The 17,554-nt window shown below is 50.7% G+C and overlaps 1 protein-coding gene across 1 annotated transcript; it reads left to right on the forward strand.

The window, feature by feature from the left end:
* Positions 1–8,775: 8,775 nt before the first annotated feature.
* Positions 8,776–17,305, forward strand: Nagpa (N-acetylglucosamine-1-phosphodiester alpha-N-acetylglucosaminidase). The gene is made up of 10 exons (XM_051167860.1): positions 8,776–8,886; positions 8,984–9,442; positions 11,019–11,158; positions 12,748–12,856; positions 13,068–13,196; positions 14,155–14,363; positions 14,470–14,517; positions 15,420–15,521; positions 15,602–15,665; positions 16,784–17,305. The coding sequence occupies exons 1-10, from the start codon at positions 8,801–8,803 to the stop codon at positions 16,992–16,994; spliced, it is 1,557 nt and encodes a 518-aa protein (XP_051023817.1). The 5' UTR covers positions 8,776–8,800; the 3' UTR covers positions 16,995–17,305.
* The last annotated feature ends 249 nt before the right edge of the window (positions 17,306–17,554 follow it).

A 17,554-nucleotide genomic window follows, 5' to 3' on the forward strand; every position in this document is an offset into this window, starting at 1 on the left:
CTATTTCGTCAAACATGGCAGCCTGTTCTCAGACTGGTAGTCTTTGCAGTTTCAAGGGCAGCAGACTGAAAGAGAATCTCCAAGCCAGCATGGGCAGCCATGTCCCAAGCAGTGTATTATCAACTTTTAATACTCAAGAGTGATAACTGTCATTAGGCCTGGGAAAAGTCTTCAAGTCAAAGCCGTTGCAGCCACTATCCCATTTCTGCCACAATACAACCTTTATATCTTATATGTTTGTAGAATTTATTCATATGTCTAATCTTGGTATTCTTTTGCTCCTTGGTCATACACCACCATAGTGGCCCTATATGAGTTGACTTTTCCTATGAAAGGGAGGTCTTAATACCTTATTCTTTTATCATTTATTCACATTATTATTTGTCCATCAGTAGTGAGAAGAGGCTGTTTATTTGATCTACTGGCAACTCCTCTAGCCCACTGAATACATATTAATAAATAAATAAATCTTAAAAAAAAAAAAAAAGAAAGAAAAAAGGTTTCTGGCATATTTGAGTCACAACCTCCAGGGCATAAGGAAGACCTTCAAGTAGGGCCAGATAAAGATATCTTCCTAAAAGCAGGAGGGGTGTTAAGGTCAGGACATTCCTGGGGAAGCTTAGAAGCAGTAATCCTGGGAGATGGAGTAAGTTATTCATAAGAAAATTTCCAGGTCAGGCGTGGTGGCGCACACCTTTAATCCCAGCAGAGGCAGGCGGATCGCTGTGAGTTCGAGGCCAGCCTGGTCTACAGAGAGAGTCCAGGACAGCCAAGGCTACACAGAGAAACCCTATCTCGAAAAAAAAAAAAAAAAATTCCATCAATCCAATATTCTCAAGTTGTACAAATAATAAAAGCCCCCCAAGCATGCAACATATGGCGATCAAGGCCAAAAAGTGGGAGACCCCACCACAGCGATTGCATCACTCGGCTCAGCTTTGCTGGAGCTTTGTCAAGCAGCTGTGTTGGCTTTATGACCTTCAATGTTTCCGTTAGATGTGGCTGTGTCTTTAATCTTAGCGCTCAGAAGGCAGAGGCAGAAGAATCTTTGTGAGTTCAAGGACAATCAAAATTATATAGTGATTTACAGGCTGGCCGGAGCCAAATAGCTAGACCAAGTCTCCAAAAACAAAATTTTAATAACGTAAAATTAAAATGGATCTACTATATGACTCAACACTCCTGGGTATTTGCCCAAAAAGGATCTATAAATCATCACACCACAGAGATATCAGAATATCCATGTTTACTACAGCACTGTCTACAGCAGCGAAGACAGAGCATCCGTCTTGATGCCTATCAGCAGATGAAAGAAGAAAATGTGGTAAATATTCACAATGGAATCCTCTTGAGCCACGAAGGAGGATGAACTATGTCCTTTGTGGGAAAATGCCCAGTACAGGAGATCATGACATTAAGTGAAATAAGCCAGACTCAGAAAGACAAGCACTGCATATTTTCATGTGTGGAATCTTTATTATGTCACACACACACACACACACACACACACACACACACACACACGACACACAGAACATTAAGTTAGTTTGGCAGAGGAAGGACAAGCACGAGGCCCTGAGTTCTATCCTGTGCATCCTAAAACAAGCATGGTGGTACAAGCCTACAATTCCAGCACCTGGAAAGTGGAAGCAGAAGGATCAAGGTTCATCCTTGGCTACACACACCTTCAAGACCAGCCCAGGCTACATGAGACCTTAAAAAGGCTAATTCTGGAGTTCACTCAATTGAGCCATACGTGATGGGCTGTTCTGCCTCAATGTGGTGTAGACCCCACGGTTGCCTAGGTAACTGTGGGAGTTTGAGGTTGCCTTTGCTAGTAACAGACTCTTTACTGGACCCCACAGATACCTAAGGGATGACTAACATGAGATAAATATCCCAGCATCTCTGTCTTCCTATTCCTATGTCCCGTTCACTGCCTTGTCTTTGAATGGAGCTACAGATGCTGATCAACGAAGAAATGTTTTATCCAAAGCTATAACAGGGGTGGGACTGCCTACTGCCCACTGCAACTGGTAATCTCTTCCACCCTTCCTGTGATTTCTCACCAGCTCACACATCGACCATCCCCCGGCTTTATCAGAAGGCCCAGACGGAACCACAAGGCCAGAATGTTACACCAGAGGAGGAAGGGCAGCAGCAGCAGGAGGAGCTCTGCGGTTCTTGGGCTCACCAGCCTGCAAAGCTCAAGGGCAGAATGTGTGCACAGGTGGGAAACTGTGCCTGATTGTAACAGGTAGATTACAGACTTTGGTCAATCCCCAGAAATCTAAAGAAAAGAAAAGAAAAACAAAACCAAACTACCTGATACTTTTCCTTTATCTAAAGAAAAGAAAAGAAAAACAAAACCAAACTACCTGATACTTTTCCTTTATTTAGCGTCAGTTTTGTCCTGCCTCAAGCACCACCACGGCCTGCTGAATCATGGGTGCAGGGAGACATGCTAACAGAAGATGAGATGAGGCTTGCTGCTTGTGTATGCTTTGCTCTTAGTTTTTTGTTTCTTTTGTTTGTTTGTTTGTTTGTTTTTCCAAACAGGGTTTCTCTCTGTAGCCTTGGCTGCCCTGGACTCACTTTGTAGACCCGGCTGGCCTCGAACTCACAGAAATTCTCCTATCTCTGTTTCCCAGAGTGCTGAGATTACAGGCATATGCCTCCAAGCCCGGTTCCTAGATTTTTTTTTTTTAACCTGTTATATATATTTTTTTAAAAAATAAGCCTTAATACACTTGGGTCTAGCAGACATTCACCCTGTAAGCCATCTTGTCTATCCCCCAGGCAAAAGCCCCATAAGTACTTGTATGTGCTCCGTGTGGGCTGTTTCTCTCCATCATGTTTGAGGTGTCTGCCCAGCTTGAATAGGATAGTACCTGTGAGGAAGAAGCAGACTTAAAATAGAGAACATCAAAGTCAGAACTTGCCCGGTCAGTGGCCTGCTCCCGGCAGTTGGAGAAGAAAGAACCTTCGGAGGCAGAGAGGATGCCAGCAGGCCTGGCTTGCTGCTAACCACGTTTAGCAAAGAGCAGAGAGACATGGTCTCTCCACATCACCACAGTGGTTCAAACCAGAGCATTTAATACCCCCCGCCCCCAACCCAAGAGCAGCCTCTCTGAACACGGGTCACAGAAGCGAGCTATGGTTACTTCAGGCCTCACAGTTGTTTGTGTGGAGCCATTTGCTGGCCCTGACTGTATTAGCGTCTACGATTTAGCACATCAGCCATCCAGGCTTCCTCTGAAATCTCAGGAGCAGAATCTGCTCAGTCCACAGCACAGTCTGCACCATGCCTGAGTATCTGTGGCTGTTGAAAATCTAAGGCAGCATTAAGCTTGTGGCTGGTTCACAAGAGCAGCTGCAGTGTCTCCATGCGGCCTTATTTCTTCCTCGGTGGCGCACGCCTGTAATCTCAGCACGCAGAGAGACACAGGCAGACAGACCAGCCTGGTCTACAGAGCAAGTCCAGGACACTCAAGGCTACACAGAGAAATTCTGTCTCAACAAAACAAAAACAAACAAACAATGAGGCCGGGCGTGGTGCTACATGCCTTTAATCCCAGCACTCGGGAGGCAGAGGCAGGCGGATCACTGTGAGTTCAAGGCCAGCCTAGTCTACAAAGTGAGTCCAGGACAACCAAGGCTACACAGAGAAACCCTGTCTCAAAAAACACAAACAAAAAATGAATTTTGGGAGGACAGATGACTGAGTCTGACCCACACAGGCCTCAAGAAGCATGGCTCAGGAAGGCCAGGGTTCAAGCACACACATTGTTGCTCACGGTAGACAGAAAGAGGTTAGACCCAGCGAACCCCTGTGACACTAGATTTTCAGTGTCTTCTAAGGAAGTCAGGCCTTGGACCTTGCCTTGGGCACTGCTCTGAGAAATGCAGCATCTGAGAGAACGCGTGAAGGCAGCGCCACAGGACAAACTGTGCTTCAAGGTGACTTTAGGTCTTGGCCGGGAGAGTCCCAGGCTTGGGACTTGCTTTAAGAGTCCAGTCCCAGGAGCTTCAGGATCCTTGGGTTACCATGCAGACATGGTCAAGCCCAAGAACCACACCACCCACAAATGGCATCAAGAAACCCCGTCACAAAGACACGAATCTCTTAAGGGGGTTGACCCCAAGTTCCTGAGGGACATGCTCTTTGCCAAGAAGCACAAGAAGAAAGGCCTGAAGAAGATGCAGGCAATGAATTGAGTGCAGGTGCAGAGGCCATTAAGGCCCCTGTGAAGCCTAAGGCCGTTAAGCCCAAGATGCCAAAGGGCCCCAGATGCAAACTAAGCTGACTTGCTTTCACCGCTCATCCCAAGCTTGGGAAGGAAGAGGATTCAAAGCTATACGGCCAGGGATCGGAGACTCTGCCAACCAAAGCCCAAGGTGCAAAGCAAGGAAGAGGCTGCATCTCCAACTAAGGCCCAGGCTTCATCCCCAGCTCAGGCTCCCAATGGTGCCCAGGCTACTGTGAAAGCCCCATAAAAAAAGGCTTCTGCCAATGTGAAGACAGATCGACTGGTGTGACACACCCACCTACACACTATTTACAGGTGACCAGTGTCCTATGCTGTTTTCACAAATAAACCCGAAGTGAGATCTGTTTAAAAAGAAAAAAAAAATGCCCTTGACACCTGGAAATTCTGAGTTAATCAGTTGCTGCTGTATGCGTGTGATAGCAGTGGATACATAACGCCATGGCACACATGTGTAGGTCAGACTTCCTAGCGCCAACCCTCTCCTTCCTCCTTTCCATGGTTCAGGTCACACAGCCAGCACTCTCACCTGCTGAGGCGCCTCATCAGCCACCCCTACAACCAAAAGGCCACCTAAAGGAAAACTAGCTTCTTCTGGTCAAGAGGAAGAAAGAGTAAAGACCTCTCATTCCAAGGTACCTAAAACAGGGCCAGGTTGGGGACCAACCTTTAATCCCATCTCTTGGGGATTAGGCAGATACAAGAGGGTCTGTGAAATTCAAGGCAGTCTTCCTACAACAGAGACCCTGCCTCAAAAACAAAGATAAACCAAGCTACTTGAAACTGTCCAGTGAGACAGGTCAATCACCAGGCAAAGGAACTGCCCCTCAGGAAGGCCTGTGCACCATAATCCACACTAAAGAGACACAAACACATTTTTTAAAAACCTCTTTACTTAGCCGGGCGTGGTGGCGCACACCTTTAATCCCAGCACTCTGGAGGCAGAGGCAGGTGGATCGCTGTGAGTTCGAAGCCAGCCTGGTCTACAAAGCGAGTCCAGGATGGCCAAGGCTACACAGAGAAACCCTGTCTCGAAAAACAAAAACAAAACAAAACAAACAAACAAAACCTCTTTACTTTTTTTGGTTTTTAAATTTCCATATGTAAACCACGAGTTGGTGTCACAGGCCTTTAATCCCAGCATTCTGGAGGCTGGTCTCTGCTGGCCTGGCCTACAGAGTGAGTTCCAGGAGAGCTAGGACTATACAGAGAAACCCTGTCTCAAAAAATTGAAAAAGCAAACAAAACAAATTCGTGTGCATGTGCCTGCATGTATATCTGAGTACCATACGAATGCCTGAGGCTGGGGAGTCCAGAAGAGGGCATCAGATCCTCTGAAACTGGAGTTACAGACTGTTGCTGGCTCCTGGAAAAGCAGGTAGTGCCCTTAACCATTGAGCCATCTCTCCAGCCCACTTTCTCTCCCCAGAATTTCCACCCAGCACAGTCCCTACAGACTGCCTTGAGTTTCTGGTGGATCTGCCCACTTGGAAAGGTGTGATTTCTTTCCCCTCTCAGATGTTCTGACACTGAACCTAAGCATGCTTCCTCTGGTACTTTATGGTCTCTATCCTCCTCCTCTCAAGCCGGCCTGCCATGCAGCTGACCTTCATGCTGGCCTAACTCAAACTGCACAGCATTTAAAAATTTTTGTTTATATCTTTTTTTTTTAAGGATTTCTTTATTTATTATGCATACAGTGTTCTGCCTGCATGTAATGCCTGCAGGCCATAAGAGGCCACCAGATCTCATTATAAATGATTGTAATGTGATTGTGGAGAATTGAACCTTTGGAAGTACAGGCAGTGCTCTTTGTTTTTGTTTGTTTGTTTTTGAGACAGGGTTTCTCTGTGTAGCCTTAGCTGTCTTAGCCTCACTTTGTAGACTAGGCTGGCCTTGAACTCACAGTGATCCGCCTGCCTCTGCCTCCCGAGTGCTGGGATTAAAAGTGTACACCACCATGGCAGACCGAATCAGTGATCTTAACCGCTGAGCCAATGCCATTTTTTCTGTCTCCTTTCTCTTCCTCTGAACAGCAGCTGAGATATACAACTCACCCACCTAGGTTTTTGGGGGTTTGGTTTGGTTTTGCTTGGTTTGATTTTTCAAGACAGGGTTTCTTTGTGTAGCCTTGGCTGTCCTGGACTCATTTTGTAGACTAGGCTGGCCTTGCACTCACAGTGATCCACCTGCCTCTGCTTCCCAAATGCTGGGATTAAAGGTATGCAGTACCACGCCCGGCTCTTTTTTTAAAACTCTAATAAAAATTGTCCTCTTTGGATAAAGTTTGGCTTTGCTTGACTTTCAAATGTTTCTTGTCTTTTAATTCTTTAATTGGTAGAGAAAAAGAACTTGAAGGGCAGTGATGGCCCATGCCTTTAATCCCAGAGCTTGAGGTAAAGGCAGGCAGATCTCTGATTTCAAGGCCAGCCTTGTCTACAGAGTGAATCCCAGGACAGCCAGGGCTACACAGAGAAACCCTGTCTCAAAAAGAAGCTGGGTGTGGTGGCACACGCCTTAATCCCAGCACTTGGGAGGCAGAGGCAGGTGGATTTCTATGAGTTCAAGGCCAGCCTAGTCTACAAAGTGAGTCCAGGACGGCCAAGATAACACAGAGAAACCCTGTCTCTAAAAAACAAACAAACAAAACCAAAAGAGAGAGACAGAGATAGATGAGAAACAGAGGGAAGGAAGAAAGGAAGATCCCATTCTAGATGGTACCAGTTTCAGTTGTTTTGTTTGCCTGTTTACTTTAGCAAGGATCCCCATATCTTGATTTTGCATCAGGCTCTACAAAGTATGCCTGACTTCAAAATCATAAAAGCCATCAAAGGTTGAGGAATACTCTAAAGGCGACCAAAGAGACAGAACAATTAAACTGGACCTTGGACTGGAGTGTGGGGGACAGAGATAAAGGTCCTGGTAGGAATAACAGGCAAAATCTGAGGTTGGTTATGGCTTAGACACTGGAACTCAGTCAGTGTCTTTGATAGAATGTCTTGGTCACAAGACAGGGTTCCTACAAATAACCTTGCTCAGTCAGCCGGTCATAGCAGAGAGCAAGAAAAGAATGAGAGGCTGCCCTGGCACCCATGGCTTCACAGTGAACAATCACCTAGAACCTAGAACCACCATGGCACCCCAAAGGGCCCTGGCATCTGCGGCTGCATCCTAAACCCCAGAGAAAGAGAGACTTCAGAACCATCCTAGCCCCTTATGGATACAAACAATACCCTCATCCCTATAAAGGGTCCCCTCCAGCCTTTGCCACATAGGCACCCTATTCCCACAGGGAGTCTCCGTCACTGTTCCGGAATAAGCAATCCATCTATGAGATCAGGCTCTCATCTTTTTTTCTGCCCTCAGTCTCCTACCCCTGCCTAAGACATCTAATAGTCTTAATTTTACTTGCCCTGTGGTTACAGATGAAATTGGCCTTGTAGAAGAGTCTGGTGAAATACCAAAGTCTTGTCTACAATTTGGTTCCAATCGGTACAGGCAAACAAAAACATGTATCTGACCAGCCTGGCACTGTGTCCAGAATCCTAGGACTCAGAAGGTTGAGGCAGGAGGATCCAGGTCAACCTGGGATGGATACATATAGAAACTCTGCGTCCAAAACCACAAAATTACAACAGTGTATGAATAAAGTACAAATGATAAATAACTAGCTTCTTTGGGGGGCAGAGGAGGGCCAAGACAGGGTTCCTTGGTGTAACAGAGCCCTGGCCATCCTCGAACTCACTCTGTTGACCAACCACACTGGCCTTGAACTCTCAGAAATCTGCCTGCCTCTGGAATGCAGGGATTAAAGGCGTGCCCACGACCTATGGGCTGCAAGCTTCTTACAAGTTTCTCTCTGTTGTTGCTGTTGTTACAAAGACTCGTGTAGTTCAGACTGATTGCATACTGGCTATGTAGCCAAGGATGACCTAGAATTGCTGATTCTCCTGCCTCTCTCTCCTAAAGGCTGGGATTATGGTGTGGGCCACCACTTCTGGTTTGTGCAGCACAGGAGATGGAACTTAGAGCTTCGAGCATGCTACGCAAGCATTGTACTGACTCACACAACTCCTGCACCCATTCTAGCAATTTTCTTGAATTTGACATCATTTAAAAATAAAAAGTTCACAGATGTAGCCGATGGGCAGCTCGGTCCTCATATAGGTGCCCTGGGAAGGGGAATGGGGCTGACTCTGACTTGCACTCTGCTGCCTAGTTTTCGATCACTTTTCCCTGGCCGGGATACCTTGCCAAGCCACAGGGTAAGAGGATGAGCTCAGTGGAAACAGAAAGGCAAGGTGGGACCGGGAGGAGAGGAGGGAGGGGCCTATGACTGGGATGTGACGTGAATAGTTAATTAAAAAAAAAAAAAAAAGGAAATAAAAAACTTTCTTATCTCCCTTCCAGCCTGACACTTCCTAGTGGAATTCCAAGGCGTAATCTTAAAAAACGGAAGGTGTCCAGGTCCTTGGTACCTGAAAGCTGGAGTCACGTGCGGCTGGCCCACGTGACCGGAGTCCCAATCCAATATGGCGGCGCCCAGGAGGCGCGGGCTGCTCTTCCTATCCGCGCTGCTCGGCTTGCTTGGGGTGGCGTGGTGCAGCCTGGGCGTGGGGTGAGTGCAGCTGCGGAGGCCAGCCCGGCTGGGGTCCCCCTGTCCTGCGTGCTCTCGGGCACAGCCCTCTGAGCTCACGGTCGCCCCGTCCCCGCAGGGTTTCCCGCGACGATGACCTGCTGCTGCCTTACCCACCGGCGCGCAGACGTCCCTCGCGGGACTGCGCCCGGGTGCACGCCGGCAGCCCAGAGCAAGAGAGCTGGCCTCCGCCGCCCACGACCCCCGGCGCCAGCCACCGCGCGGCCGTGCGCACCTTTGTGTCGCACTTCGAGGGCCGCGCGGTGGCCGGCCACCTAACGAGGGTCGCCGAGCCCCTGCGCACTTTCTCGGTGCTGGAGCCCGGGGGGCCCGGGGGCTGCGCGCAGAGGCGCCGCGCCACCGTGGAGGACACAGCGGTCCCGGCCGGTTGCCGTGTCGCCCAGAACGGTGGCTTCTTCCGGGTGGCCACTGGCGAGTGCTTGGGGAACGTGGTGAGCGACGGACAGCTGGTGAGCAGCTCTGGGGGGCTGCAGAACGCGCAGTTCGGAATCCGCCGCGACGGGACCTTCGTCACCGGGTGAGAAGGCGGGGAGCCCCGCGGCTGTAGAGGGCAGAGGGTCTCTGATGCTTGTTTAGAGCGGCGTCTGTGTGCCCAGGTCACAGTCAAGCTTACAAATCATTCATCTTCAAAGCGGGGGCGCTGACACCTTCCTTAAAGTTTACTCATGTGTCACTTGCTTGTGATCAGGCTGTGTGTGGGGCCCTGGGGAGGCGACCGTGGGCCTGAATACACGGTTTGTGCCTTTGCAAACTTTCCCTAGTATTAGAGACAGCAAGCATTTCATTTTCAGCGAAAATAGATAGTATAGTTTATGTAGCAGCCGCAGACTGCTCCCTGGAGGCCTTTTGCTGTCCTGGATAGAAATCCTGGGTAGGCAGGAGTTTGGTGGCTTTGGCAGTTTCTGTTTCTCTAGAAATTTGACAGCCGCCTGTGGTGACTGCAGGCCGGAGGAGCAGAAGGTAGTGCCATCTAGAAACCCAGGTCTCTTGCAAGAGGTAGTTTTTGCCAAGGCTGGGAAGTGTGTGCTTTGCCCAGCTCTTAGCAGTCCCTGGTTGCTGTTTCTGGGTTGCCCAGGTAGTTGGTTCTTTACCCTTAAACAGCAGCCAGTTGGCACAGATCCTAAAAGTTCTTCCGATGGCCCGTGCCTGCGGTTTCTATGCTCTGGCTAGGTCCTTCCACCTCAGTGTTTGATCCTTTCCACACTTTGCTATCTCCCCTGTTACTCTCTTGGGCTCCCCTTTCAGACTGTCCAGCTTCTTGTTGCCATGGCCACTGTCTCGTCCCGATGGTCTCCCCACCACCCCCTTTTAAAGGTGTGTACCACTGTGTTGGCCCACGTGGACACCAGAGTTTGATTTCTAGTATCTTCTAGTCTTCTACTGCCCATCTTATTTTCTGACATAAGGTCTGAATTGGTTAGACTCTCTGGGCAGCAAACCCCAGGAATCCTCCTGCTCCCCTCTGCCCACCACCCCCACTGCCAGCGCTTAGGGTTACAGATGTGTGCTGTCTCACTCTGCTTTTACATGGGTGTTGAGGATTTGAACTCCGGTCCTCATGCTTGAGTGGGAGGGCTTTTACCCATTGAGCTATCTGTCCAGCCCATCTTCCTACCTGTTAACTGCCTCGCTGCTGCCTATTCTGCCCATTTGTAGCTCACTGATAGGTCTTTGTAGGATGAGGTCAGCATGTGTTATTAAAGATGGCAGGAGAGGAAGGTTCTCTTGTTGCACGCAGGAGAGCATCTTTCAGCAAAGTCCTGCTTGATTATCAGGAGGATATGCTTTCCTTCCAGGGATAGTTGCAGTCAATCTGGCGCGAACTGTTACAAACAGGCCGGGTTGAGGCTGTGCCTTCAGGAATTTGAGCAATCAGGTGCAGTCTTCAAAGTGTCTGCAGGGCATTCCAGACAGCTAGTGCTGACACAGGCTTGGCTGGTTGGCTTTTGCTCAAGCAGCCAGCGCAGGGGAGTCTAATGGCTGCTAGTTAGTGGGTCAGTCAGGAAGATTACAGAAAAATGAAGCTGAAGGAGCCCCTTGCTGCGCAGAGCTGTCCCTGCCAGTGAGTGAGCCTCCTGCCTCCCCGCCTCCAGGTACCTGTCTGAAGAGGAGGTGCTGGACACTGCAAACCCGTTCGTGCAGCTGCTGAGCGGGGTTGTGTGGCTCATCCGCAATGGAAGCATCTACATCAACGAGAGCCAAGCCGCCGAGTGTGATGAGACGCAGGAGACAGGTCAGGAGGGGGAGGCTGCGATAGCGCTTTCCTTTTTATTATTACCATGTCTTGATTTATTCACCTTGGGAGCACAGATGCCATGGTGTGTGTGGGAAGGTCAGGGGACAACTGGTTCTGTCTTTCCACCGTGTGAGTCCTGAGCATTGAACTCAGGCTATAACATGTAATGGGAGACACTACCCACTGAACCACCTTCCTGGCCTCAGCATCCGCTTTCTTGAGACCCAGGAACAGTGTGAGTGGGGTGTTCATCAGTGCTCCCAAACATTTACTGAGCAACTGTTTAGTGCTTAGTGCTATGGTCGGAGTCATGGGGATTCAGGGTTGGTTTTTTGTTTTGTTTTGGGTTTTTTGTGTTTTTTTGTTTTTTGTTTTTTGTTTTTTGTTTTGTTTTGTTTTTTGGTTTTTCAAGACAGGGTTTCTCTGTGTAGCCTTGGCTGTCCTAGGATCATTTTGTAGACCAGGCTGGCCTCGAACTCACGCTGATCCGCCTGCCTCTGCCTCCTGAGTGCTGGGATTAAAGGTGTGCACCACCACACCCAGCTAGGATTTCAGTCTTATGTAGAATGTATAAGAAGGAAAATACTGGAAAGAACTAGGAGAAAGGGTACTGGCAGGGAACAGATGCACAGGTGTGCAGAAAGTGCTGCAGATTTGTGGCACAGTGACTTCCACACGGCCCAGGAGCTTGTAATACATGCAGGACATGAGTCCACCTACCTTAGGCCTCCCATTCAGGAACCGCTGGTTAAGTCCTAACAGCTTGAGTGTGCAGCTTGGTGACTCTCATGGATACTCAAGGTTAAGAGCCACCTGGGGGTGGGCGAATGAGTTGGCTTTGTCAGTGAAGTGTTTGCCTTGGAAGTGTGAGGACCTGAGTTCGAGCCCCAGAAAACACACAAAAGGCCACTTGCCAGGGTGCCCATGGATGGTGAGTTGGGAGGCCCTGAGATTGGTGGATCCCCGACTGACCAGATGACCATGGTAACATTTCAGGCTAACAAGAGACCCTGTCTCAAACAGAAGGTGGAAGGGGCCTGAGGACCAACATCCGAGGTTGTCCTCAGACCTCCACAGGCATGTGCGTACACGCATGCACCTCCGGAATGCAAAATCCTGGGGTGGAAAAGGATGCTGTGGTCCTGGGAGCCTCTGGCTATTCAGGATATAGAGTTAGGGGGAAGGAGGCTGGCAAGACTTTGGATGAAAGGAACAAGCTATGAGAAGGATTCATGGCAGAGGCATGTGGTTCCCAGGCAGAGTGCAAGTCCCTACGGCAGGGAGTAGGGTGCTGGGTGAAAGGGAACAAAAAAGGGGAGGCCTAGGACCTCAGGCAAGGCCCGAAGGTGCCATTCTAGCAACATAGAGGTTTCCACTGAAGGCCGAGGTCACACGAAGAGGTTTCTGGCTGAGATATGGAGGCTCACCGAAGGTGGGCATTGGAATGTGCCTTAGGGACCCAGCACCTGCCTTGCATGTATTAGGTACTGGGTTCCGTCCCCAGCACCATCAAAAGAGAGAGAAAGTGGGAGAGCATAGAGAGCCCCTGGAGGGCTGGGTAACTAGCTAGGCTCCTTCTCCTTCAGGTTCTTTCAGCAAATTTGTGAACGTGATGTCAGCCAGGACAGCCGTGGGTCATGACCGTAAGGGGCAGCTCGTACTCTTCCACGCCGATGGACAGACGGAGCAGCGTGGGTGAGTCCCAGGAATCCTCAAGGATGTTTGCACTCAGTTGCCCACACCTTCCAGTAGTTTCTTGGGTAGTTGGTGGGACAAGACAACTTTCAGGCCATTTTGGACGTTTATTCCACCCCAATGGGAGTGATAATATCTACCTACTGGCAGTTAAGGGAGACAGTTAAGCCAGAGCCCATGGGGGACTCAGCTACATAACCCCTCTGCACAGCCTCAACCTATGGGATATGGCAAAGTTCCTGCTGCGAGAAGACGTGGTCAATGCCATCAACCTCGATGGAGGTGGTTCTGCCACCTTTGTGCTCAACGGGACCCTGGCCAGTTACCCCTCAGATCACTGGTAAGGGCACCTAAGCCACCTGTGTGAGAGGTGAAGCCTGCCCTGCCTTCAGCTCTCTTCGTGTGTGTGTGTGTGTGTGTGTGTGTGTGTGTGTGTGTGTGTGTGTGTGTGTGTGTGTGTTTTCTCTCGAGAAAGAGTTTCTCTGGATAGCCTTGGCTGTCCAGGACTCACTTTGTAGACCAGGCTGGCCTCCACTCACAGCGATCCGCCTGCCTCTGCCTCCCAAGTGCTGGGATTAAAGGCATGCGCCACCTCGCCGTCTCTGCCTCCAGCTCTGATTCAGTCAGTACTGAGACCCCGCTGTGCATCAGGCCCTAAGTATCCAAAAGTGAGCAGAGGAGCCAACATCCCTTTCCTTGGGGTGCTGCATGACCCGTGCCTGGAAACATGGGGTAAGGGTCAGGAAAGAACACCTTAAGGATAGTGGAGTGAGAACTAAGGAAATGGCCGGCCTGGTTTGAGGGGCCCTTCACCAGAAGGCACAGTGAATGCAATGGGGAGTTCCTATAAATGGAGAGGCTGGAGCTTTAGATCAGTAGGAAAAATACTTGCCTTGGAAGCAGAGAGCCTGAGTTCAAGCTCCAAAACCCACATAAAAAGCCAGATGTGAGCGGCACATGCTTGCAATCCCACTGTTGTAGAGGAAGAAGTGGGTGACCCCTGACCTTCTGGCCAGACAGCCTTGCCTACTTGACAAGGTCCAGACCAGAGAGAGATAAATAAAATACAAACTTAAATGGTGGGCACCTAAAGTTGTCCTGTCTCCATATGCACATGCACCACACGCACCCCTTAGCATGCACACACAACCACACACACACATGTACACGTATGCACGGGCGTCAGCATGGAGGTGGAGGCCAGCTGGAGCAGCCTGCATTGGCTGCAGCAGGGGTTAAGAGGCCAGCTGGAACCAGCACCAAGGCCAAAGTCTCTCTTCACAACGAATCCCCCACAGCCAGGACAACAACGAGTGGCGCTGTCCCCGCCGAGTGTCCACTGTGGTGTGTGTGCATGAACCCCGCTGCCAGCCACCCGATTGCAGTGGGCACGGGACCTGCGTGGATGGCCGTTGTGAATGCACCAGCCACTTCTGGCGGGGTGCTGCCTGCAGCGAGCTGGACTGTGGCCCCTCCAACTGCAGCCAGCATGGGATGTGCACAGAGAGTGAGTAGGGAGCCCACAAGGAGGGTGGCGCTCTGATGGGGACCCCAGCTCTCTTAGGCCGGACCTGCCTTTGCCCTTACCTGGCCTCCATGTCTTGCTTTGGCAGCTGGCTGCCGCTGTGACGCTGGGTGGACGGGATCCAACTGCAGTGAAGGTGAGAACTACCAGTGGCTTGCAGAAGCTATTGGGGAAGGTGGCCTGGCTCGTGCGGCTGTTCCGATGCCTTCATCCCTGGGAGTTGCCTTCAGAGCACCTTCTCATCTTCCATGCGAATCTCTGTATGGTTTCCCTGGGTCTGCTGGAAAATTCCCACCAAGGAGGAGGCTAGATTTCAGCATTGTCCACTTAATTCCAAGGACCAATAGCAAAAACCTAGGTGTGGCCACACCCCTGAGGGAGATCCACCAAAGTCCTTGACACCTGGAAAACAGCCTGGTGCTGTGGTGTGCACGCCTCTACTCCCAGCACTCAGGGAGGCAGAGGCAGGCAGATTTCTGTGAGTTCGAGGCCAGCCTGGTCTACAAAGTGAGTCCAGGACAGCCAAGGCTACACAGAGAGACCCTGTCTTGAAAACAAGGTAGTAGTGTCATTCCAGCATCAGCCTCAGAGGACTCTCTTTCACTGTCTGTTCATCCTTTTAAGGTCATCAGCTCTAGAACCCACCTAAAGTTAAGGTGGTATGCTTGTTTTTTATTTGAGACAGAGTCTTATGCAGCCTGGACTGTTTCCTAACTCACTAGGTAGCCAGGATGGCCTTGAGCACCTGTTTTCCTGCTGCCACCTCCCAAGTGCTGGGATTATAAGCATATGCCACCATGCCCAGCTTATAGGGTGCTGGGAATCAAACCCGGGGCCCCGTGCATATCAGACAAGCACTCAAGAAACTGAACCACCACCCTGTCTGCAGCTGGATTGAATCTTCAAGGGCTGGCCTCATGGATTCGGGGGCATTCCCTTCACCCTGGCCCTGGACACATCCAGGAGCCAGGCTGTCCTCCGAACAGGAGGCCCTGCCACCCAAGGTGAGGCCCACCTGCCACTATCTCCTCTCCACAGAGTGTCCTCTAGGCTGGTACGGGCCAGGTTGCCAGAGGCCTTGCCAGTGTGAGCACCGGTGTCCCTGCGACCCCCAGACTGGCAACTGCAGCATCTCCCAAGGTACAGAGCCTCCTCAAACCCTTGGGGCAGGTCTCGGGTAGGCAGACCCTCCCCAACTCTTCTGCCCTGGTGTCTTGCAGTGAAGCAGTGTCTCCAGCCAACTGAGGTCACACCGAGGGCAGGAAAGCTGGCCTCTTTTACCAGGTAGGTGTTTCGGCAGAGGCTGAGCCCCCACATCTCGTCCATGAGGCATGCCATCTGTCCAGGCACCAGCCAGGCCAGGAGGTTGCATGTGTTCCTCTTATTTGTAAGCTCAGGGACAGTCAACAGTGAAGCTGGCATCCAGGAGTGAGTGAGAAGGACCCTAGGGCCACTGCCCAGTGGGAGTCAAAGGTGGCATGCTGTGGGCTTGACCTCCCTGGCCTCTGGAGCAGGGCTGTAAAAACAGGACCAGCCTCACTTCTGAACTCTTCTGTGTGTTTGGGCTTTGTGTTACCATTGCTTCCTTCTCCTGCTTCCTGGGTCTCAGCTCCATCCCCCACAGTCAGGGCTCATGGAAAGGAACATGAAGCTGGGGTGTAGCTCACTGGGCAGATTGCTTGCCTAGCATTCATAAGCCAGGTGTGGTGGCACATGTTTAATAATTCCAGCACTCGGGAGGTGGATGCAGGAAGATTGGAAGTTTAAGGTCATCAGGGAGTCTAAGGCCAACCTGGGATACATAAGACGAGAGCTAGATAGATGGACAGACAGAGACAGACAGGGTCTTGAGCCCGGCCTTCTGACACAGGCCTGTTGAGCTCAAGACCAACCTAGGCAACTTAGTGAGACCTTGTTACAAACAAAAGGTAAAATATTTGCCTAGGGGTGTAGCTTAGTGGTAGAGCATTTGCCATAGTATGCACAAGGTCCCAGGTTCAATTCCCAGTTCTGCAAAGATAACATTAGTGACACCTGAGTAATGTTCACATTAGAAGTGGGGGTGGGGGGACCTCTAGGTCTCCAGCCCTTGAAGTTAACCCAGCTGTAAACAGAGCCATGGCTCACTTTCTACAGGCGGCCGGATCTCTGTCAGTTAGAGATCAGGCTGGTCTACAGAGCGAGTTCCGGGACAGTCAGGGCTACACAGAAAAACCCTGTCTCAAAAACAAACCAAAACAAAAACCCAACTATCTCAAAGAATGTCTCTCCTGTTCCCTGCTTGACTTCCATATGCCCCAGGCCCCACCTGGCTCACTGGGCTCAGCATTCCTCATTGTGGAGTCTGGCTGCCCCAAGGCTGCTCCTCTGTCTCCAACTCAAGTCCTTCTTTTCTGTCCCAGGACCACGTGGCTGGCACTTACCCTCATCCTAATTTTCCTGCTGTTGATCAGCACTGTAGTCAACGCATCCTTGCTCTTGGGCTCCAGGGCAGAGAGGAACAGACACCTGGATGGGCACTATGTGTACCACCCGCTGCAGGAGATGAATGGGGACCCGCTGGCTGCGGAGAAGGAGCAAACAGAAGAAACTTGCAGCTCCTTCAAGGACTGATGGAGACCTGGGCTGCCCCAGTGGCATGCTCCGGATAATCTTGTGCCTGCTCCTCCCTTTTACAGGGAAGGTTGTGAGACCACTGGCCTGGATGCTGCACGCCCTGCCCCCTTGCCTGGCCGTTCCCCATCTGTCCCCATGCTGTGGCTTATGCCACCCCAGCAATACGGACAGAGCTCTAAAGAACCTTCACCTGCTTCCCTGCCTGCCTGTGTCTGCTGCCCAAGAGGCCCATCAGCCCAGACCCCACAGGGGTCTCGCCACTGCCAAAGACTCCCAGGAGGCCACTAGGAAATGGAAACTCAGTAGCCCGGTCACGACAGGAATGGCCACACTCCTGGGCTTCCCACACAGGGATGGAATAGAAAGATGTACCCCCAGCCCAGCTCAGCCACGGCACATGACCTTTTGTGCAGCCTCATCGCTGGATTGCCAAGTAGAATCCTGCATCCTGTCACAGGAAGCTCCTCGTGAGAAGGGATGGGAAGGGAAGGAAGTCGCCATGTTTACAGACCTTCTATTTTTGTTGTCCTGCTCCCTAGTGGAGCTTTCTAACACTT

This window comes from Acomys russatus, chromosome 25, assembly GCF_903995435.1.
Source record: "Acomys russatus chromosome 25, mAcoRus1.1, whole genome shotgun sequence".
Taxonomy (NCBI): domain Eukaryota; kingdom Metazoa; phylum Chordata; class Mammalia; order Rodentia; family Muridae; genus Acomys; species Acomys russatus.

Excerpts from the sequence above, each read along its gene's own strand:
- Nagpa (XM_051167860.1), top strand. The coding sequence starts at position 8,801 with ATGGCGGCGCCCAGGAGGCGCGGGCTGCTCTTCCTATCCGCGCTGCTC. Across the intron at positions 13,197-14,154 it reads AGTTACCCCTCAGATCACTG|CCAGGACAACAACGAGTGGC; the intron begins GTAAGGGCACCT and ends AATCCCCCACAG. Across the intron at positions 15,666-16,783 it reads AAGCTGGCCTCTTTTACCAG|GACCACGTGGCTGGCACTTA; the intron begins GTAGGTGTTTCG and ends TTTCTGTCCCAG.